We start from the raw sequence: 22,886 nt of genomic DNA, 5'->3' as shown, positions 1-22,886 counted from the left end.
CTGTCACATTTGGTTTTTGACGGATATTCCTGATAGTGGTATTAATTAATTAAGAATATTTCTTATTTGCCAGTTCAGCAATAAACTCAAAGAAGAGTACAAAAGGAAATATAAAATGCAATCTATATCTATATCTACAGCGCAAAGGGGGCCACATCTTATCTAAGACATGGCATTCATTACATAAACTGTACTATAATTAGGGCTTCTGTTTTTTTTTTTACTTAAGAACATAAGAGCTGCCATATTGGCACAGACCACAGGTCCATCAAGCCCAGTATCCTGTTTCCAATAGTGGCCAACCCAGGTCCCAAGTACCTGGCAGAAACCCAAAGTGTAACAACATTCCAAAGCTGAAATTGTGATGTCATAATGCCTAATTCCTTCAATGCCTAAGAGCCAGCCTCATCAGTGATGTCATAATAGTTGGTTATTCTAAAGAGCTGTCATAATAGTTGGTTATTCTAAAGAGCTGCCATTCCGGGACAGAGCTCAGGTCCATCAAGCCCAATATTCTCTTTCCAACAGTGTCCAATCCAGGACAAAAGTACCTGGCAAGATCCCAAAGAGTAAAACAGATTTTATGCTGCTTATCCTAGGGGATTTCTCATAATAATAGCTTATGGACTTATCGTTTAGGAATTTATCCAAACCTTTTTTTAAACCCTGCATTGGGAATATCTTATCAGTGTTTGTTGGTTAAAGCCTAAAGTAAGTTCTAACTATAATATAGTCCCATCACAGGATGTCATTATATAGCTGCTAGGAAGGATCATGCTTCACCTACACATTATGGATTTTTATCTCAGCCCAAATTTTGATTAAATCACCCTCTGTACTTTATTCATATTGACTCTCATAAACCAAACACATACGAGTATCTTTTTTCTAGTGTGGCCCTGGTCTATTTAACAGGGCCCCACTGTTACCCAGCATTCTCTTGTCTGGCTTTTTGCATAACTCTGCCCTTTCTTTAGCTCAGAGCACATTTCTCTCTTGGAATATTGGCCAAGTCTCCAGGCTAGGGTTAAGAAAACGAGCAAGCCCTGCACATAGAGTTCAGTAAATAATTCATTCAGCTCTGGGTCTTTCTCCCCTCTCTTAAAATGATGCAGTGATTCTGCAGCTGAAAACTGCCCTCCAAGTCTGCACAGAAGCTACAACAAATTTCAAAGGTAAAGGACCTGCATGGTTTCCCACTGAAAATTATCCCACTAAAATCCTGCACATATTTCTAGCTGCTATTAATATGCACAGACCCCAGAATCTGAATAGTTCTCCCAAATCTGGGTGCCGATCCCAGATCCACCACTTAGGTGCTAAAAATAAATTAGAATTGAGCACTTATTGGTAGGGTTAACAGATGTCCGGATTTCATTTTGAGGATATATCCGGGGGTTCGGACGGCTTTTCAAAACCCGGCACTTTGACCGGGTTTTGAAAAGCCTCCTCTCAATTGCGTTGGACAGGAGGCAATTTGCACATGCACAGATGCCACGTGATGTCACATGCACGTGAGCGTGCAAATGATGTCATCGCATGGCATCCGTGCATGCATGGATGGCCTCCTGCCCGACCAAAGTAGGCAGTGGGGGGCAGGGCGGAGCTAGGATGGGACTAGGGTGGAGATAGGTAGGCTTAGGGGCGGGTCTAGGGTGTCCGGATTCTACAATCATAAAATCTGACAACCCTACTTATTGGCAGTAATTAGGAGTTACACATGAAATCTGTCCTATCCCTGTTCTATAACATGCATGCAGCTCCATAGAGGTTTTTTTTCAAGTTTCAAGTTTTTATTAAAATTTTATTCTGTTGCTTCTCAAACTTTTAAGCGAGTTTACAGATAAAATATAAAGGGGGATGGGGGGAAACACCAATAACAATACAAATATTATAAAAGGAAGATAAAACAACTTTTAAACACATGGTGTAACTACTATCTGGTCTCTCTATATCAGTGGTTCCCAAACCTGTCCTGGGGGACCCCCAGCCAGTCAGGTTTTCAAGATATCCCTAATGAATATGCATGAGAGAGATTTGCATATAATGGAAGTGACAGGTATGCAAATCTCTCTCAATCATATTCATTAGGGATATCTTGAAAACCTGACTGGCTGGGGGTCCCCCAGGACAGGTTTGGGAACCACTGCTCTATATGGTAGCTGCCGTTAATTATTTTGTGTTTAAATTGTTAGAGAATACATTTTTAAAGTTTTATTTAAGAGTTTTTGTAACTGATTTCAGTTTGTTTGGTCCCTTAGAGAAGAAAATCATTCTTCCTCCTGAAGAAGCCATTTGTGAAACATGGAATTCGTGTTGAGGAATTAGGAACTCTGTGAAGATCAAGGACTGTTTATGCTGGACATTGGTTTTTTTTAAAATTTTGCTGTTGGATGATTGGTTTTGCACTGGGAACACTTTATATTTGAATTATTTTCACTTGGGGACTCCAGCCTGGACATTCTGTATCATCATTTCCCTGAAACCTGAAAGAAGAACTTTCAGCTTGAACATCTTCAGCTGGACAAGATAAATACTTTATTTTCAGTCCTGGTTATTATCAGTTTTTTCATTGTTCTTCCAGCTTAGGCTGGTTGGTAGGGAGTCAGGTGCTATGATGTTCTTATATACCATCGTTGTCCTGGCTGGTACACCATACTGAGCACCATCTATTTTAATAATATATTTTTACATTGTTTGATTTTTGGTGAGATTTTTCTGTGCTGTTGAGAATTTTAATGTTGAAACATCTGAAATTGGGGTTTATGACTATTTTTCTCCTGCTATTTTTGGTGTAACTACTATAAGACATACTGGACTAGACTAACACGACACGATAGGTAGATGGGGAGGAAATACAATTGATATAGGACAGAGAAACAATTGAGGAAAGAACAAGAGGAAAGGGAATGCTGCAAATTGTTTCTTTGGACAGACTGATGGGAGGAGGCTGAAGTAAGGTTTCGATGTCGAAAAGCATCTTTAAATAAATGGCTCTTAAGAAGGCCTTTGAAGCGGCCTAGATTTTTTCTTCTTCTCTCACGTGAGCGGGAAGAGTGTTCCAGAGCTGAGGGGCAATAACAGAAAAGAGGGTGTGGCCATGGGAGGGCCGTGGGCAGGTCAGGGGCGTTCCCAGAAATGAAGCGCAACTGCAGCGAGTTGGGTCCATTTACAACAGCCTGTGGCAGGATTAAATGCTCACACCCCAAAAATTAGGCACAACTTGGCAAATACTATATAGTCCGCCTTAACTTAGACGCCTTCACCAGCACACCTGGCTGACGTAGGCACCTAACTTCAATGGCTAGTAGGCTTAATTGGTGCCGATAATTGGCACTTAACTCCTCATAATTCCATTAATTAGACTTAATTGAAAGTTAGGCACCTAACTCAAATACGCCATTCTGTAAAAAGTAGGCACCTGGTCCAAAACACCTACCTATAAGTAGGCGTGGTTAGGGGGTGGATCATGGGTGTGTTTTTGAGTTGTGCACTGCTTTTTGAATTAGGCGAAGAAAACCCTAAAATTAGGATGCCTTGCAATGCCTAAGGCTGCTTAGGCGGTGCTAGCATGTTACTGATTTTTTAATTTAGTTAATTTTAATTTATTTATATAAGCATCCAAACTGATTCACATTGAGACAGGGGTGTTCTGGCTTGGCTGTCTGGCGCTGACGTGGAGATTCCTTATCACATTATGGGCTCCTTTTACTAAGGTGCGCTAGGGCTTTAACGCGCGGAATAGCGTAGCGCGCGGTAATTTCCTGTGTGCGCTAAAAACGCTAGAGCACCTTAGTAAAAGGAACCCTATGTCTATGGCTATCATCTGGCTCTATTGTGGCTTGTCAAGGTTGAATCAAGTTTTATTTTCAAGCAACAGAAATCCAACCAACAGTTGCCAACAGTAAAGAACAATAGAAAAAAAAAAATATCAAATACAAAGCATCAGATCCAACAATCCCCACCCATACCTTCCCCACCCCAAACCCCCCGATCCAATATCAAGGAATAACCGTAGAGCAGTAGGCTTGGACTTGTGGCTTGTCTAAAAGAAACTTGAAACTGATCTTTTCAAAATGCGGGTAGTTCTTTAGATGACAGGGTCTTGTTTTTATTTAACTGTAATTCTCTGGTGTTTTATTATAATTCAGTTTTGTTCTTTGTTTTTCCTTTGGCCTTCTTTTTTTTGTGTCCTTAGTATGTAAGCAATTGTTCGTACAGGTGTTTTAGTTAGATTGTGAATCTATTGGACAGTTAGGGACATTTTTCAAGCACCTAATATTAGATACTTCTTTGTTTATGAAACCGCTGTGAACTTCGAAGAGGTATTGGCGGTATACAAATAAAAATTGTATTGTATTGTATATATAGTGTGCCTAACCTTTATAGAATCACGCTTAGCGATGCACAAGTCAGAGCTGATTTTTATAAGCAACCTGTATAGAATCGGGCCCAAAATGCATGCACAGATAGTACCGTATTTTCACGCATATAACGCGCACGTTATACACGATTTTTACAAACCGTGCATAACCTTGTGCGCTATACGCGTGAGCGCGTTGGACAATTTTTTTTTTTTCATTCCGATCCGGCATCCTCCCCCCCGCTCGCGTCACACCCCCTCCCCGCGATCCTACATCCCCCCCAGCACCGCAAAACATCTCTTACCCGATTGGGCACCGGCACCAGCACCAATGCACAGGTCGTGCCAGTGCCAGTGCCCGAAGATCCTCCCTCGTTGTTGCTGGGCTGGGCTGTGCTGGGCGGTGCGAGGGAGATCCTCCTTCTTCCTCGTGCCGGGCAGGACTGGGCTTTGAGCATTTGCGCATGCTCAAAGCCTTCTGGTCTCGCTCTCTCCGAGATTCGTGTGCGTGCTATATAAAATTTTTTTTACTGAAATGCTTTGGACCAGCTCGATATACGCGTATGCGTGTTATACACGTATGTGCGTTATATGGGTGAAAATACGGTAATCTATCTAGGATGCTCTGTGCAAAATGCCCTTTACAGAATACTGGCTTAGCGTGGCACATCCCAGTGCCTAACTATGGGTGCTGAGAATGTTCAAAAAAATTAATACACGTATTTTGGAAAGTCCAGAAATATGTAGAGAAGCCCAAATCCTGTCCCAGCTTGCTCCTGGAACATCTTTCCTCATCATGATAAGACGTTTGATTGTGTATTGTCCTGATATGTCATGATGTGTACTTCTATTTGAATAGTTTTTCTGTTGATATTGTCTATTGCAAATGTTCAGATTGATCTTGTTTTACACTAAGGCCCAGATTTTATAAATTACAGTGGTGCCTCACACAACGAACTTAATTCGTTCCAGGAGCAAGTTTGTTATGCGAAAAGTTCGTTATGTGAAACGCGTTTTCCCATAACAATACATGTTAAAAAAAATAATTCGTTCTGCAGCATAAAATATGCTAAGATGACATAAAAAAAGATAAATTTTTTGTTGTTATGTTTATTTAGATACATCTAAAAACATAATTGTTTTTTAAAACAACACACATTTTTTAAATTTAAAGACAGACTAAGTAGAGTCTAATTTTACAGTGAGAGAGGGCAGAGTCTCAGCGGCAAAAACTGGGACTTAACTGTTCATTTTTTAAATGCCTGCATAGTTGAAAATGTTGTCCATTTCCTTGGGCAGATCATTCTGTCTATAATACTAGTTTATACTTATTACAAAATGGTCTTAATGGATAAGCTTTTGTTTTCCTGTTTCTTTCAATATGTAAACAGATTGCCAATGGTGAGAGAGAACAAAGCTGTTATTTTTCTAGCATCGGGGAAGCGGCGAGAGTAGCTCCGCCCCCCCCAACGCATCAGCAGTAGGCGCCGGGCCCCTGCGAGCCGACGGTCCGCCACTGCACAGGGAGCCAGGCGGAGAGAGGGCAGTTAAGCGCAGTGCCTGCGCGGAAGGATGCAGCTCGGGCGACTTCGTTGTGTGAAACGAAGTTCGTTGTGGGAAGCAAGACCTGAAGTTCGTTGTGCGCAGCGTTCGCTGTGCGAGGCGTCCGTTATGCGAGGCACCACTGTATACCTAAGGTTCGGCGCCTAGATCAGCGTGCCTAGCTAATTTAGGCAGCTAACTTAATTTTCTTAATTAGAACATAAGAATAGCCTTACTGGGTCAGACCAATGGTCCATCTAGCCCAGTATCCTGTCTTCATGGAGGCAAAACCAAGTCACAAGTGCCTGGCAAAAACCCAAATAGTACCTGGCAAAAACCTATCCCACCGATCCAGGGAAAGCAGTGGCTTTTTCTCCATGTCTGTCTCAACAGCAGATTATGGACTTTTCCTCCAGGAACTTGTCCAAACCTTTTTTTAAACCAGCTATTGGCTTAATTAGTGCTGATAATGAAAGCACCATTAAACAATTAAAAACCCATTAAAAACTAATTACCTGTTAAGTGCCTATCTCAATAGGCGTCTACCATATCAAGGTAAGTGTCTACACCGAGGCACCTACCAGCAAGGAGGCGTGGTTAGTGGGCAGATTCAGGGCGGATTTTGGGTTTGGTATGACTTAGGAGTACTCAGGCCTGTTAAAGCATTGGGTGGGCGATTCTGTGGTCTCCTTTCCGCTATGGCGGGCTCAGTTGGTTGAAGTGGGGCGGTATGAACTTCAGCGTGTTCCTCTGTCTGGGAACCTGACTCATCGTTGTTACCGAGATTTGTGGCAGCAGGTGTTGAAGGGCTGTTCCAGCTTGGAGGCAGAGGATGTGCCCTCCTCCCCTTGACTTCTTTCTTTCTCTCTTTCTTTCCTTTTTCCCCCCCCTTTTCTTGGGGGGGCTGCTGCTGGTGTTTTTGCTTTTGCCTTTCCTTTTTCCTTCTTTTCCCTTCTGTTTTTTCGCTTTGTTCCCCAGAGTAGCTGTACCTGTGGTGGTGTGGGTGTGTGTGCGAGGGAGAGTGTCGACGGGCTGTTGGGTGGCATGTGAGTGGTGTGGCTGGTGAGGTTTGTGGTGTGGGCTTGGAGTTGGCAGGTGTGTGTTTGTTTGGGGAGGGTTATAACTTCAAAATGTCAATTGTGATGGGCATTCACCCATGGGGTTTTTGTATTATGTATTTCTCTTGTTGGCCTTCTCTTTTATGCTGTTTCTGACTGTTGTCAATGGCTCTGTTTTGGCTGTTTTGCCCGTGGATGTTTGTTCCTTCGCAATTGTTAATAAAGATATTGAAAAAAAAAAAAGGAGTACTCAGGCCAAAATGGCAGTGCGCCTCAGGATTCAACACTTATCAGTGCCTAAGACCGTGTAGGCACCGCTAGGAGTGATTCTGTAAACGGTGCCTAGCGGACGATTGGCAATTGCGCTCAATGGTGCCTACAAGTTAGGCACCGTTTATAGAACCAGGGCCTGAGTGAATTTCTTTTCAAAGAAACCTAATATATAAATAAGTCTGCAATAAAATTCAGTCCCTTCTCACCATTCGGAGATAGTTCATGAGGCTGGTTCCATGTTGCCAGATCTGGGCTGATCCACAGGACAGGGATTTCACACCAATCTCCTGGCTCCGGTTCAGTTCTTCCACTGCACTCAGCACAGAATAGACGGCATCAAACAGCAATGCAGAGGAAAGCTGCAGCGAAAAAGCACATGGTGCCTATCACCAGCTGTTGGTTTTACGTCTACTACTATTAATTATTTCTATAGCGCTACCAGATGTATGCAGCACTGTACAGAGTCACAAAGAAGGCAGCACATGCACAAAAGAACTTACAATATAAACAGACAAGACAGACAAACAGGTTGTTTGCATAACTCTGCATTTAAGGGGAACGGCTGTATTACAGATTGACACGGGGACAAATATTTCCCCATTCACATGGAAACTCATTTTCCAGACCCATCCCGGCGAGTTCTATTCCTGTCCCTGCCCCATTCCTGCAAGCTCTGTCCTCTGCACAAGCCTCAAACGCTTTAAAATCATAAGTAGCAACATTCTAGAGCTCCGATTGTGATGTCATAATGCCTCATTCCACCAATGCCTAAGCTCCGTCCTCATCTGCACAAGCCTCAAACACTTTAAAACCATAAGTAGCAACATTCTAGAGCTCAGATTGTGATGTCATAATGCCTCATTCCACCAATGCCCAAGCTCCGTCCTCCTCTGCACAAGCCTCAGACACTTTAATATCATAAGTAGCAACATTCTAGAGCTCCGATTGTGATGTCATAATGCCTCATTCCACCAATGCCTAAGCTCTGTCCTCCTCTGCACAAGCCTCAAACACTTTAAAATCTTAAGTGTTTGAGGCTTGTGTGGTTAAGGCAGAGCGTACAGGAATGGGACAGGGGCAGCGACAGCGACAAAACTCGCAGGGACAGGGCGGAAAATTTGAGTTCCTGTGGGGATGGGGAATAATCTCTCCCCGTGTCATTCTTTAGGTTGTATCTATCTACTTGAGTTCTGTGTCCTAATGGTACACCTGAAATAATTTAGGCTGCCACACAACACAGATAAAAGCCCCAGGCCATTTTTGTAAAAATTTTTAAGGGGGGCAGGGGTTCAACCCTGCGGTATTGCTTCCATGTCATTGGGCAAACCGTGCTAGTCAAATATAAAGTTGAGAGAAACATTTCAGTAAACAGTAGATTCCCGCTTCGCTTTCTTCGTACTCAAATGCAAAACTCGTATGTGAAGCCAATGCCCTCAACACAATGCAGATGAATCTAGCGCATCTTAAAAAGACACAACAATAGACTGTTTTCAAAGGCCCAGGCACTTAATTAGAAACATCTGTTTTCTCCTAAATTCTAATTAACAAATCTAGCCGGCAATAATTCGGCTGATTTTCTCAGCTTTTCTTCCTTAACAAGGTTATTAATGGGAATAGCTCTGTAGGATGTGCAGTTCACGCTGAATGCATTTAGCAGTATAATCCCTGTTCGTACAATGGCATGGGCACACACTGGGCCAGATTTTCAATGAGTGTCAATCTACCTAGTTAAAATGGCATCTGAATATTCAGCGCGATTAGATTTATGGCAGCCACTTGCCTAGCTGCACGTAGGTGGAAAAATCTATCCTGCTGGTACTGAATAAATCTCTCTAACTAGCCCATTTTTGGGTCCAGATAAATCTCTGCTCACACAGGTTTCGAGTAGACAGGCTTTAGCCAGATGGGAGGAAGGATGTAAATTGTAACTGCTGAGATCTGTGTGATTAAAATCCTACGTTAACTGCATCAGTCTTTTGAATGTTGAACCGACTGGCAATAAAGATGGTTATTCTTCCACTTGGTGAATGAGAACATAAGAATAGCCTTACTGGGTCAGACCAATGGTCCATCAAGACCAGTAGCCCATTCTCATGGTAGCCAATCCAGGTCACTAGTACCTAGCCTAAACCTAAGGTGTAGCAATATTCCATGCTACCAATACAGGGCATGCAGTGACTTCCCCCATGTCTTTCTCAATAACAGACTTTGGACTTTCCTCCAGGAACTTGTCCAAACCTTTCTTAAAACCAGCTACGCTAGCCGCTCTTACCACATCCTCTGGCAATGCTGGTTCTAGTTGTCAAACTTAGCTCATGTTACATTATCACTATTAACTATTTATCTGCACTTCTGTGGGAAGATGTAGAGCATCAGGTCTCCTCCTAAGAGCTTCTCCATATGCTTATTCCTTGTTTCAGATCTTCTCAAATCTATTCTCAGGGTCCGAGGAGACCCAGAGAGAGACTTGGACAGAGGAGCAATAGAAGAGAACAGAAGAACATAAGAAGAGCCTCACTGGGTAAGACCAATGATCCATCAAGTCCAGTAGCCTGTTCCCACGGTAGCCAATCCAGGTCACCAGTACCTGGCCAAAACCCAAGGTGTAACAATATTCCATGCTATTGATACAGGGCAAGCAGTGGCTTCCCCCATGTCTTTCTCAATAACAGACTATGGACTTTTCCTCCTGGAAATTGTCCAAACCTTTCTTAAAACCAGCTGTGTTATCCGCTCTTATCACATCCTCTGACAATGCGTTCCAGAGCTTAACTATTCTCTGAGTGAAAAATTTTTATCCTCCAATTGGTTTTAAAAGTATTTCCCTGTAACTTCATTGAGTGTCCCCTAGTCTTTGTAATTTTTGACAGAGTGAAAAATCGATCCACTTGTATCCCGTTCTACTCCACTGAGGATTTTGTAGACCTCAATCATATCTCCCCTCAGCTGTCTCTTTTCCAAGCTGAAGAGCCCTAACCATTTTAGTCTTTCCTCATATGAGAGGAGTTCCATCCCCTTTACTATCTTGATCGCTCTTTGAACCTTTTCTAGCACCACTATTTCTTTCTTGAAATAAAGATAAGGAGACCAGAATTGAACGCAATACTCTAGATGAGGTTGTACCATGGAGTGATACAAGGGTATTATAAAGTTCTTAGTTGTTAACCATCCCTTTTTTAAATAAGTCTTAGCATCCTATTTGCTTTTTTGGCCGCTGCTGCACATTGGGCGGAAGATTTCATCGTACTGTCTATGATGACACCCAGATCCTTTTCTTGGGTGCTAATCCCCAAGAAACAAGGAAATAGTCTAATTTAATATTTATTTTGGCAGATAGGGGCTGGAGATATTTTTCCAACACAAGAGAAGTTGAGGTGAGGCATGGCCTAGTGGAAGAGCTGCTGGCTCAGCACCCTGGGATTGTGGGATTGAATAACTCGTGAATAGAGGACCTAGAGGTAATCAATAGTTGAAAACCCAAAACACACACAATCTCTTGGTGTAAGCCAAAAATAGGTAATTAAAACGGAGGAAAAAGGTCTCAGTAACCCCACGAACCCTCCACTATGGATAATTTACGTTCGTGTTTATAGGGGTTCCAATGTCTATCATCGACCTAAAAAACCTCTGGATAATTCACTATTTTTTACTTATAATTTTTAAGTATATGGTTTTGTATTTAGCTCTAATTTAACTTAATAACTTATTCATCATTTAAATATGTAAAACTCTTAATCTTGAGAATTACTCCACATGCACAGTGGGACTTATCTTAGTCTACACCTGCTAGTTAGGGCAGGATTAATTCGTCGAGGTCCCCTAGGGACACAAGTACACTGGGCCCCCTGCCCCGCCCACCCCACCATGCGCCCAGGCAGAAACAGGAAGCTAGGTCAGAGGGAAGCTTCAGGCAAGCAGCACCGCTTGCACAATTACAGTCCCCGTTGCCTTTCTTACCCGCGTTGCTTGCTTGTCTTACTTTCCGTCGATGGGGAGGCCGCGTTGCCGATCGGGGTGGGGCCCGCGTTGCCGATCGGGGAGGGGGGGGGCCTATCGCTGTTTGAAAAAAACAATATTGATGCCCTCCTTCATCGGGCCCCCTGACCATTCCGGGCCCTAGGCACGTGCCTACTTGGCCTATTGGTTAATCCTGCCCTACTACTAGCGCCTGGTAGCTGCTGTATCACTCCCCATCCCCGACGGGACCCGTTTCGCCTCCGTCTTAGGCTTTTTCAAGGGTCAAGAATAAGGGGATATTAGTCTGAGGAAAATCCACTGCTTGACGCTAGCGTTACTCTGACTGTCCCCAACTCACATGTGCAAAAACTAACCCCCTGTTTTACTAAGCTGTGCTATATGTGTTTTCGCGCTCGTTTAGCACACGCTAAATATACACGTGCGTTAACCGCTAACTATAGACTAACATGCACGCGTTAGCATTTAGCGCGTGGTTAGCGCACGCTAAAACACTTAGCGCATCTTTGTAAAAGGAGCCCCAAGCATGAGTGGGGGGGGGGGGAGATTAGCGGCACAGCAGCACTGGAGGAGCACCTCTTTCACTGAGCAGCTATAGAAATGGTGTTATAATTTTGAGGGAGGGGATGAGCCTATAGTGAGTAGGCCAAGATCCTCCTCCACCCCCCCCACCGATTGTTACATCACTAGGTTACCCCTATTTGCCTTTGTTTAGGGATACACCTGCTGCTTTATGCATAGTTCACCTCTTTATCACCACCTATTCCTTCTTGGATTTCTCGAGGCACCCTCTCCTTATCCTCCTCCCCCCTTCCTGCATGCATATTCTCCTTTTTTATCACAGGTATTCTGCCCTCCTCCCAATATTCTCTCCTGCTTGCCTTCCTCTACCTCAGAGCCTCACTCCTCCCTCTCATCTCTCTCTCCCTTTCCCTTCCTGCTGATGGTAGAAGTCTACCACTGCCTCCAAAACTGGCATTAGTATCCCTCTTCCTCCCAAACAAGCTGCTTCTCTTTTCTCCTGCCCTGACAACTTAGGGTTACCAGATTTTTGATGCAAAAAAAAGTGGACACGTGCCCCCCCCCCCCCATTCCACCCCTGGCCCCACTCTATTCCACCCAGGGCCCCTGCCCCATTCCTTCCCCCAACTCTGGCCCCACACAAATCTCATCTCTTCAGGGCCGCATCAGGAGGGTCATTATGCATGTGCGCTCCAGACACAGCCGTGAGCTCGATGCTTTTCAAAACCTGGACAAACTGCCAGGTTTTGAAAAGCCATCCAGATGCCTGGACAGTCCTCTAAAAGGAGGACATGTCTGGGTATATCCGGACATCTAGTAACCCTATGACAACTATCTTTCTTTCCTGGCACAATCAGATTTCCTTCCTCCTTTACTTAACCCCTGACCCATCCCTATGCACGTGCCTCTATTTCCCATTTCTGTTAGGTGTTTCTTACTTGCTGCTGCTGCCGCCTCCTATTTCTCTGGCTTCTCTTTGAAGCTGAAGCTATGTAGGGTCTTGCATTCTTCTAAGACTAGTGGCTCCGCATAATCAGACTGCAGAAGGAAGTGTCGGAGGAAAAGAATCAGCAGCAGAATGTACTGTACTGCCTGCTGACTCTTCTTGCTGGCTGGAGGAGGCTGCAAGATGGGATGCTGCTGGCAACTTTGGTCCTCCACTTCATCCCTTCTATGTGCCAAATGACTGTACTCTCCTTCCCTCTCTTCTTTCTGCACGGTTAAGTGCTATAGCACATCACCCGGTGCAGGTGATCGAGGCAAACAGCGTGCAAGAATTTAAGAGCAAATGGGATGCCCATATGGGATCCCTTAGAGGGTTAAGCCAAGGGAACCTGTCACCAGGAGTGGGATCCCTAGGATAGTAGACTTGGGGGTGGGTCAGTAGAGTGGGCAGACCTGATGGGCTATGGTCCTTATCTGCTGTCATCTTCTATGTTTCTATGTTTCTATCAGTTGGGAACACATTCCTCTCCACAGAGGAGTCACATGAACCCTTTATCCCTGCTTGGCTTGCCATACTCTAAAGCAGGGGTGTCCAACCTTTTGGCTTCCCTGGGTCGCATTGGCCGAAAAAAAATTTTTTTGGGGCCGCGCAAACGCTGCAGCAGGACAGAGGAGGGAGCCAGCAAGACGGTAAACACCCGTGGGGGCAGCAGAGGAAAACATTGCATTGCCCTCAACTGGGGCCGCAGGTTGGACACCCCTGCTCTAAAGCATTGGTCTTCAATTCATTTGCTGGAGTAGGATATCTTACTTACTGCTGGCCCTGTGAAGGGTGCATGCTCACAGTTCTCCTGCCAAGATTGGTTAAGGCTCTGGACAAAATCTTGGAAGAACCAATGCGACTGATTGAAAATAGAAAACCCCAAGATGTTAACTCGGTCGTCTAGAAGGCTGTCCAGTTGCTGAAGGGAAAACTCCTATGTCACAAAAGCAGAAAATTGTACTGTCAGTGCTGGTGAAAGCATGAAATTCTTACAATAAGTCAGTAATGCTGAATGCATTTCTTTTTGTAGTGCAGGGATCCTCCAAATCTTTTGCTTTCTTAAGGTGAGATACCAGTTACTGTGATGGAAACTTCCGCAGAATAGAGACGGTATTCTGTAACAACGTGCATAAATTTTTGGAATGCACCTGACGCATCCATGGCAACGCTCCCTTTTGAGTTACACACCATTAGAGTTGGGCTAAGTGTCAACTCTGCACCCAGAATGCCCCCCCCCCAAATATTCAATTTTCATTTCACCCCGATTGGGCAATTTAACTGACCAGGATCCGTTTCTTGTTGGTTAAATTGTTTTGAATAAATTAACCCTTTCAGAAATGAGATAAAATCCTACAGGATATAAACAACAATCACAACAATTAACTAAAAGAGACATCATCCTAATGCAGTAACACTTTTTTTATTTACCCTGGGTGATGTGGAGGGGCATTTTCGATAGGATGTCTAAGTCTGAGTTTGGACGTTTTGGGAAAGATGTCCAGAAATCCAGTAGAGAAAATGTCCATTCTTAAAACTGCAAGAAGTCTTTCTTTTTTTTTTTTTTCTTTTTTTAAATGACCTATCTAGACATTTTGGTCCTTTGTACGTCTATCTATTTTGGCCATTCTTGAATTTATTTATTTATTTAATTTTCTATACTATTTTCCCCAGGAGCTCAGAACGGTTTACACTAATGTATTCAGGTACTCAAGCATTTTCCCTATCTGTCCTGGTGGGCTCACAATCTATCTAATATACCTGGGGCAAATGGGGGGGATAAAGTAACTTGCCCAGAGTCACAAGGAGCAGCATGGGTTTGAACCCACAAACTCAGGGTACTGAGGTTGTAGCTTTAACCACAGCGCCACACGTCCACATGAAAAACGTACAAAAGCCAGCTTTTCAGATGTCCCAGCAGTCAGTATTCTTAGCAAACTGGCCACATAGACATCTGAACAGAGCAGAGGGGCACTCTAGGGGGCTACTGCAGTGAATGTCACATTTAAAAGTCCCAGATACGCGTCACTATAACCTGCTTATATTGAATGGTGAGCCCTCTAAGACCCACCCAAAACTTAATGTACCCACCTGTACATTACAATAGTCCTTATGCCTGCAGGTATCATCTTTATACAGGTACAGTAGGTTTTGGGTGGGCTTTGGAGGGCTCATTATACAATCAAAACAGTTTACAGGTACATATGTACCTTGGACTTTTAAATGTGACATTCACTGCAGCACTCCCTAGAGTGCCCCTCTGCTCTACTCGGTGGCAGGTCAAAAGCGCGCCGGGACAAAGGTGCGAGTAGACAATTGAGCGCAGTGCGGAGGTGCGCGCCGAAGAAATTTACTGTTTTTAGGGCTCCAACGGGGGGGGGGGGCGTGGGTGGGAACCCCCCCCCACTTTACTTAATACAGATCGTGCCGCGTTGTGGGGGCGTTTGGGGGGTTGTAACCCCCCACATTTTACTGAAAACTTCACTTTTTCCCTGTTTTTAGGGAAAAAGTTAAGTTTACAGTAAAATGTGGGGGGTCACAACCCCCCAAACCCCCCACAACGCCGGCGCGATTTGTATTAAATAAACTGGGGGTGCTCCCCAACAAAACCCCCCGTCGTAGCCCCTAAAAACAGTAATTTTCTTCGGCGCGCAACTCCATCTTGCGCTCAGTTGTCGGCGCGCGCCTTTGTCTTCCGCGTTGTTGTCTATGAACCGCTCTACTCTACCGTGCTCAGTTGTTGGTGTGGCCGTCTGAAGCTGTATGAGGGGGTGCCGAAAAGTTCTCAGCCCAACCAAGAAGAGAACGACGTGGATATGGTTCAATCAATGATCTGAAACGATGTAAAAAAAAAAATAAATAGAATTTTGTTTCTGCAAATTGGCACTTAACGAAATAGGATAACACTCTTTTCAACTACAGTGGCAATATAATGCTCAGAAATCAGGAAGTTGAGAACGTTTCAGCACCCCCTCGTAATATAGGCTAGAAAGTACTGGGGGTTTTTTTCACATCTTTGAGTGGTGAGAGGGGGGTCAGTATACACTGGGGGAGGGGGTCATGCCTTAATCTCTCCAGTGGTCATTTGATCACCTTGGACACCTTTTTGACCCTTATTTGTTTTTAAAACAGGTCTAGCTCCAAATGTCTATAAAAAGCTCTGGACATTTTGTTAAAGGTTTACTTATGCCTGCAGAATGTCCAAAGTCCCCCTAAGATTTAGACGCACTGGAGACAAAACAACCAGAAAGACATCTAGAAAGAGTGTTTTGGGAATGTCCACTTGGACGTTTTGAATAGCAAGGCATCCAAGTGCCAGTTCTTTTGGACATTTATCTTTTTTGAAAATGAGCCCCAAGGTAATTTTAATTTCCAAGAAATTTAAGTATCTTGCTATTTTTTAAAATAGCAGCCTATCCTTCTGCATCAGGGTGACTACATTTCAGAGGTCATTTTATAAACTGCATCTGATTAATATGTTGCTAATTTTATCACTGCTAGATTTCTGTAAATTGGGCTTCTTAAAGCAATGATTGCATTGCTATAGCTGGTGCAAAATGCTTGGCAAGGGTCATTTCTGGCTATCCGCTGACTATTTCGTTTGCATTGGCTTCCTGTTTCTTTTTTAATTCAATTTAAGGGCCCTTTTTATCAAGCTGCGCTAGAGGTTTTTTGGGTGTAGTCAGCGTAGTAAATGTTCCGACGCTCGTAGAATTCTTATGAGCGTTGGAGCACTTTCTGACCCACAGTAATAACCTCTAGAACAGCTTGATAAAAAGGGGGTTAATGCTGTTTTTAGGAAGGCATTTGCTAATATTTTAAATAATTTTTATGCTTATTTCATATTGAGCTTGATGTTTTATTGTAAGTATATGTTGTTTTTAGGTGATTAATTTGTGTTTGTGATGCTGTAGTTCACTTACAGAATTAGTAGTTAGGTGGCCCTGAAACCAGCAAATAGTGGATCTGAATGTACTATATGCACTCCTACCAAATGGCAAAAAATGTAAGCCTGAGGCAATCTGGAAAACATACACCTTTGTCATCTTACTGAAAGACAAACAGATCGGTTTCCGATCTAACAGTCTCTGAAAGGGACTACCATAATGCCAGACCCACTTCTGAAGATGAATGTACGATGATAAAGTCAACCAGAAGGTATGGCATTTGGCCCACTCTATTTGACAAGCATGTGACGAGCTTATACAGAGCTCCAATGAAGAAGCTTAGGATGGAAACCTCAGCGGTCGTGAGAAACTTCTGAGCTTCTTCTTTGGAGCTCTGTATAAGCTCTGTATAAGCTTGTGACAGAGTGGGTCAAATGCCTAATTGGTGTTTCTACTGAGGATAAGACTCCTAATGCTGGCCAGCTGGGCCGAAACATGTACATGTCATGTCATTGAGTGAATTGAGTTATTGAATGAATAAAGCTGAGTCCTTGAGACACCCTCAATAACATTCATCTGTACTTAGAGCAAATCTGGACCATTTCTGGGAATAGCATTGCCGAGTGGAGCTCTTCCTCGAGGTCTAGAGAACATCCCCACCGACTGAGAGAAACAGAAGGAGGGAAGCAGGTGGCAAGGAACCAAGCTGATAAGTGCAGATTGGGATGCAACAGAAAACCTCAACACTGAGATAGCAGAGAAGGAAACATAGGTAGAAGCAGAGGCTCCCTGACACTGAGCAGGGAGAACCACGGCTGCCGGGGCCACAGAGGAGCCATCAAGATCATGGTGGCGCAGACCGACAGGAGGTGTACCAAAGACCTGAGAATCAGAGGAAAGGGAGGGAACGCACAGAGAAACCTGCCCGTCCAATCGAGAAGAAAGCATTCGCCTCGAGGCGAACCTGGGAGAACATCCTCGAGCAGTATCGAGGCAACCAGTGAGTGAGGGGCGAATAGAACAGAACTACCTGTGGAGTTCCCCACCGAACAACCACATGCCCCACCAAGCCACAGTCGACGTCGAGGCACCAGGCCACAGTCAACCAAGGGGCACAAAGCCCCAGACGACGTCAAGTCACAAAGCCCCGGTCTTTAAAAATACTGGGTGTCATTATTGACAATGAGTTTTCCTATCACAAACACATAAGTAATACTGTTAAATTCTGCTTCTATAGGCTACGCATGATTCGCTCGATCTCCAAGTTTCTCGAGCCAAAATCATTAAACATTCTCATTCACTCCTTAATTATCACCAGACTGGATTATTGCAACTCATTACTGATAAACATCACACAAAAAGAAAAGAAGCGTCTTCAAATAATACAAAACACAGCTGTTAAACTTATCCATAATGGTAAAAAATATGATCATGTTACTCCCTTCCTGATCAATTCACATTGGCTTCCCATCAACCATCGTATCACCTTTAAAATATTACTCTTAGCATTTAAAACTCTGTCCACTAATGAACCACAATTTATTAACAGAATGCTTATTCCTTATAATACACCGCGCTTCCTCCGATCCACAAACCAAAAGCTCATAGTAGTCCCTTCCTTGAAAGTTATCGGTACCAGACGTCACGACATGTTTTCGGTGATGGCCCCGCAACTGTGGAACACTCTGCCTCAATATTTAAGAGAGGAAAATGATCTTAGCCGTTTTAAAAATACAGTCAAACCTTGGTTTGCGAGCATAATTCGTTCCAGAAGCATGCTTGCAATCCTAAGCACTCGTATATCAATGCAAATTTCCCCATAGGAAATAATTGAAACTCAGATGATTCGTTCCACAACCCCAAAACTTTAATACAAAATACTATACATCCTTGTTTTGCAAGACCTTGCTCATTTAGAACAGTCACTGTACTCCTGCAGCGTCAGAGAGAGAGAAGAACCATTGGCTCAGTTGTGATGTGTGTATACTGTATGCACTTGTATTGCAAGATATTGCTTGTATATCAAGTTAAAATTTAATAAAATGTTTTGCTTGTCTTGCCAGACACTTGCAAACCAAGTTACTTGCAATTCAAGGTTTTACTGTAATTTAAAAAGTTTTCTTTTTAAAGATGCTTTTAATCTTTAATTATAAAATAGTTATCCTCCAGGCTTATACTACTCCCTCCCTAATGCTTTTACCACCTGTGGTTCTTTCTTCTATTTTAAAGCACTGATTTGTAACTTTATTCCTCCGTCCCTTGTGTATCAATTAGTCTGTAAGTTTGTCAGTCTAACCCATTATTTTGTTTTAAAATTTTAACTAACATGATTAAACGTATTTTATTGTAACTCGCTTAGTAAATTGGAATAAGCGATTTATCAAATCAAATAAAACTTGAACTTGAACTTGGAAATCTCCACTGTTCGTTCGTCTGTAAATCATAATGCGGCATTTAGGAATGGATCTACTGTATTCAGTAACACTGTGCACGTTGGCGTATGCAGCGCTGTACATTTTGACATTTATAGATGGTCCCTGCTCAGAAGAGCTTACAATCTAACTTGGACAGATACGACTCGCCCTTGTCCCTCCCATGGCTATGCCCCTTTTCTGCATGCTATAAAACTTGTACATGGATCTTTATAGAATAGTGAAGAGGAGAGTATGGTGCACTGGTTAAAGGGGGTGAAGTACTTATGTGCATGACAGAAGAGCGGGACTTGGGTGTGATTGTATGTGATGATCTTAAGGTGAAGGTGACGGCGAAAGCTAGAAGGATGCTAGGTTGCTTAGGGAGAGGTATGGCCAGTAGAAAAAAGGAGGTATTGATGCCCCCATATAAGACTTTGGTGAGACCTCATTTAGAATATTGTGTACAATTCTTGAGGCCACACCTTCAAAAAGATATAAAAAGGATGGAGTCGGTCCAGAGGAAGGCTACTAAAATGGTGCATGGTCTTCGTCATAAGGCATATGGGGACAGACTTAAAGATCTCAATCTGTATACTTTGGAAGAAAGGCGAGAGAGGGGAGATATGACAGAGACGGTTAAATCAAAAATCTAAGAAAAATGTTATTTGCCAGAGTGGTGGAAGCACCCGCTGAAAACCATTTACACAGAAGTGGAGAAAAAGCCTCAACCATCCATAATATACAGACGGCAATCCAATGAGTTTTTAAGCCGTTCTTATTCTGTATCATAGGCAAAAACTCCACTACTTTCTCAAAATGCCATTTTCAAAAACAGGGAAACATCCCACCAATGGGCACAGGGAAAAGAAACAAAACAAGAGAACCAAAAAACTGTACTTTTCTTCACTGATAACCCTTTACTCCATCCAAAATCATGAAGTTCCGGTAGTACACCTCCAGCAGTCAAGTGAAAATAAGCAGCTATAATTCCAACAAGGCTCTTGTTTCGCCAAACAGTGGCTGCATCAGGGAAATTCCATAGCAAGTTCTCGTTCTTTCCAACTCCGTCCAGCACTGGCATCAAGTTGGCTCCTGGGTTAAAGACTTCACGTTCCATGACGTCATTTCTGCCGGATATCATTCACAGCAATCACAACCAAAAAACAAAAAAACCTACTGTAATGTAAATGTGCATGAGTCGAGTCTCTTTCATTTGAAATGAAACTCTGCAATGAGAGAGCATAGGATGAAGTTAAGAGGTGATAGGCTCCGGAGTAATCTAAGGAAATCCTTTTTTACAGAAAGGGTGGTAGATGCGTGGAACAGTCTCCCAGAAGAGGTGGTGGAGACAGAGACTATGTCTGAATTCAAAAGGGCCTGGGACAGGCACGTGAGATGTCTCAGAGAGAGAAAGAGATAATGGTTATTGTGGATGGTCCGATTAGATGGGCCATTTGGCCTTTATCTGCCATCATGTTTCTAGGTTCAAACCCACGTTGCTCCTTGTGACCCTGGGCAAGTCACTTAATGCCCCCGTTGCCCTAGGTACATTAGATAGATTGTGAGCCCTCTGGGACAATGGTATAGAAAATTGAATCAAATTCACTGAGCTTTGGAATAATCTCCCTGCCCCGCTGCTGAACCTAGGCTCATTCCAATTATTCCGAAAGCATCTGAAAACCTGGCTTTTCTCCAAAACGTAAAGCTATCTATTTAAAATATAAAGCTAGTTATCCTCTTCATAACCTTGTCCTTCCCTCATTTATTGAATTTACCTGTAAACTGTGCCAAGCTCTATTTTTATGGAGATGATGCGGTATACAAACTTAAGGTTTAGTTTAGTTTAAATAGTGTGAAAAGTTTCAGCGTCTGATAACCAGAGCTGGTATTGTGACATCATAATGTCTCATTCCACCAATGCCTAAGAGCCAGCTTCATAAGTGATGTCAAAATGGCTTGATTGCCCTATACTTGGCTCACTGTTATTACATTATGATTTCTAGAGTGGCACAGAGGTTAAAGCTACAGCCTCAGCACCCTGAGGTTGCAGGCTCAATCCCATGTTGCTCCTTGTGATCCTCGGCAAGTCTCCTAATCCCTCCATTGCTCCAGGTACATTAGGTAGATTGTGAGCCCACCAGGACAGACAGGAAAAAATGCTTGAGTACCTGTATAACTTCATGTGAACCGTTCTGAGCTCCCCTGGGAGAACAGTGTAGAAAATTGAATGAATAAATAAATAAATAGGTGCACAGCAAAATGTGAGTACAAATCCAAATTGTTGGCATCCAATTATTGGTGCTAATTGACTCGTCAACTAATTTAGTTATGTGTGCATCTCAGGATAACTCAAAATTTTGCACATGGAAACTTGTGCACTACATAGGAGTTGCTAACTGTTCCCACATTAAAACTTTGCAGTTAACTCACGCTGACGACATTTGCACAAAACCATGCATAAAACATTCCTCCCAAAAAGAACATTTAGATTTGTAGATAACAGGCACTAAAATCCACGTTAACTGCAGTTCCTAATGCTCTTTAGTAAACATGTCTCATAGATATTGAATAACCCTGCAGACAGCATGGAGAAGTGATGTAGCTCTGGGTGGGCCTGGGCCCACCTATTCTTGGTTCAGGCTCTCCCAGCAATGGCACAACATTGCCCTCTCCTCCTCTCAACTCTATGGCCTCCTGGCATCTGCTCTTCTATCTCTAAACCCCTTCCCTCCCTAGTGTACCTTACAGGTGTTCCCGGTGCTAGCAGCGATTCATTTCTGCTGTCAGCACCTGACCCCCCCAGGCCTTCCTCTGTCACGCCCTGCCAGACAGGACACAGGAAATAACATCAGAAAGGGTGGAATGCTGCAGAGGGAAGCTTAGGGGGCTGGGGCTGGCAGCAAAAATGAATCGTTGCTGGCGCCAGGGATGCCTGTAATGTTCACCGGGGAGGGATGGGGTTCAGAGCTAGTACAGCAGATGCTAGGAGGCCACGGAGCGGAGATGAGGAGAGGTGCTGGATACAGGGTGTAAAAACCTGTATTTTTCTTTTGCATTTTTGGGGGTTCGGGGTGGGGTGGAACGGCCCATCCAAAACACTGGGTCTGGCTATGCCACTGGCATAGAGCGCTGAGAAATACTCATATTATTAGGGCAACTTTCATAGTAATTTTCACTTGCTGTGATTAGTTTTGCAAAAAAAAATGATGTAAACCAGAGAAGGACAACATCTCACAGCCCAATGTCATACAGCCTGCTCAATGAAGTGCATGATCCAGTGTGCCAAGCACAGACGACACTTTGATAGAAATTACAAAAAAGGGAAGACCTTCAGTCAAAACCCACAAGGACTCCTGCCAAAGCTGGTGACTAACCAGATCTCAGTGCTGTGTGTTCATTGGAAGTCACATTGATGAGGATCGGGCTTCTTCTGCTCATCAAGAAAATTCTGCTGTTGAAAGAAAACCGCTTTCTCTATAACCTTTCCCAAGTAGGGCAGGACAGAAAGAGGTCGCACTGTAATTATTACCTGGTACACTGTTATTTAAAATCATATGCGTTAGTTTCAATGCAAAATCTATGCTAAATGAGATGCAAACATATGCTGAATAGCCCATTACCTATTAGTATAATGAAAAATAACATTTTTACATGCACAAGATATAATGCAGACGGATTAACACAAACAATTTAGTTACACTTCAGTGAGACACAGTTAAGATTTTCTGTTGCCATCCTCATTAATGCATGCCTTGTTTGCATCTCATTAGCACTGGTCATGAATATGCACATTAAACACAGCATTAATGAATGATAGTACTGTATTTTAGTACATCTGCCCCTTAGTTTATCCCATAGAAGTATTTC

The 22,886-nt window shown here is 43.3% G+C and overlaps 1 protein-coding gene across 1 annotated transcript in view; it reads right to left on the bottom strand.

The window, feature by feature from the left end:
* GRIK4 (glutamate ionotropic receptor kainate type subunit 4) overlaps positions 1-22,886 on the bottom strand; it is a 451,695-nt gene that overhangs the window by 76,781 nt on the left and 352,028 nt on the right. Inside the window, exons 9-10 of the mRNA XM_033918636.1 lie at positions 13,494-13,655; positions 7,443-7,595 (exon numbers count right to left, since the gene is read on the bottom strand). Coding sequence (XP_033774527.1) covers positions 7,443-7,595; positions 13,494-13,655 — 315 coding nt within the window. The remainder of the gene's footprint in view (positions 1-7,442; positions 7,596-13,493; positions 13,656-22,886) is intronic.

The sequence above is a fragment of the Geotrypetes seraphini genome, chromosome 13, assembly GCF_902459505.1.
Source record: "Geotrypetes seraphini chromosome 13, aGeoSer1.1, whole genome shotgun sequence".
Classification (NCBI taxonomy): domain Eukaryota; kingdom Metazoa; phylum Chordata; class Amphibia; order Gymnophiona; family Dermophiidae; genus Geotrypetes; species Geotrypetes seraphini.
Note: the sequence above shows the minus strand (reverse complement) of the source record. Positions and strands in the feature narration are given on the sequence as shown.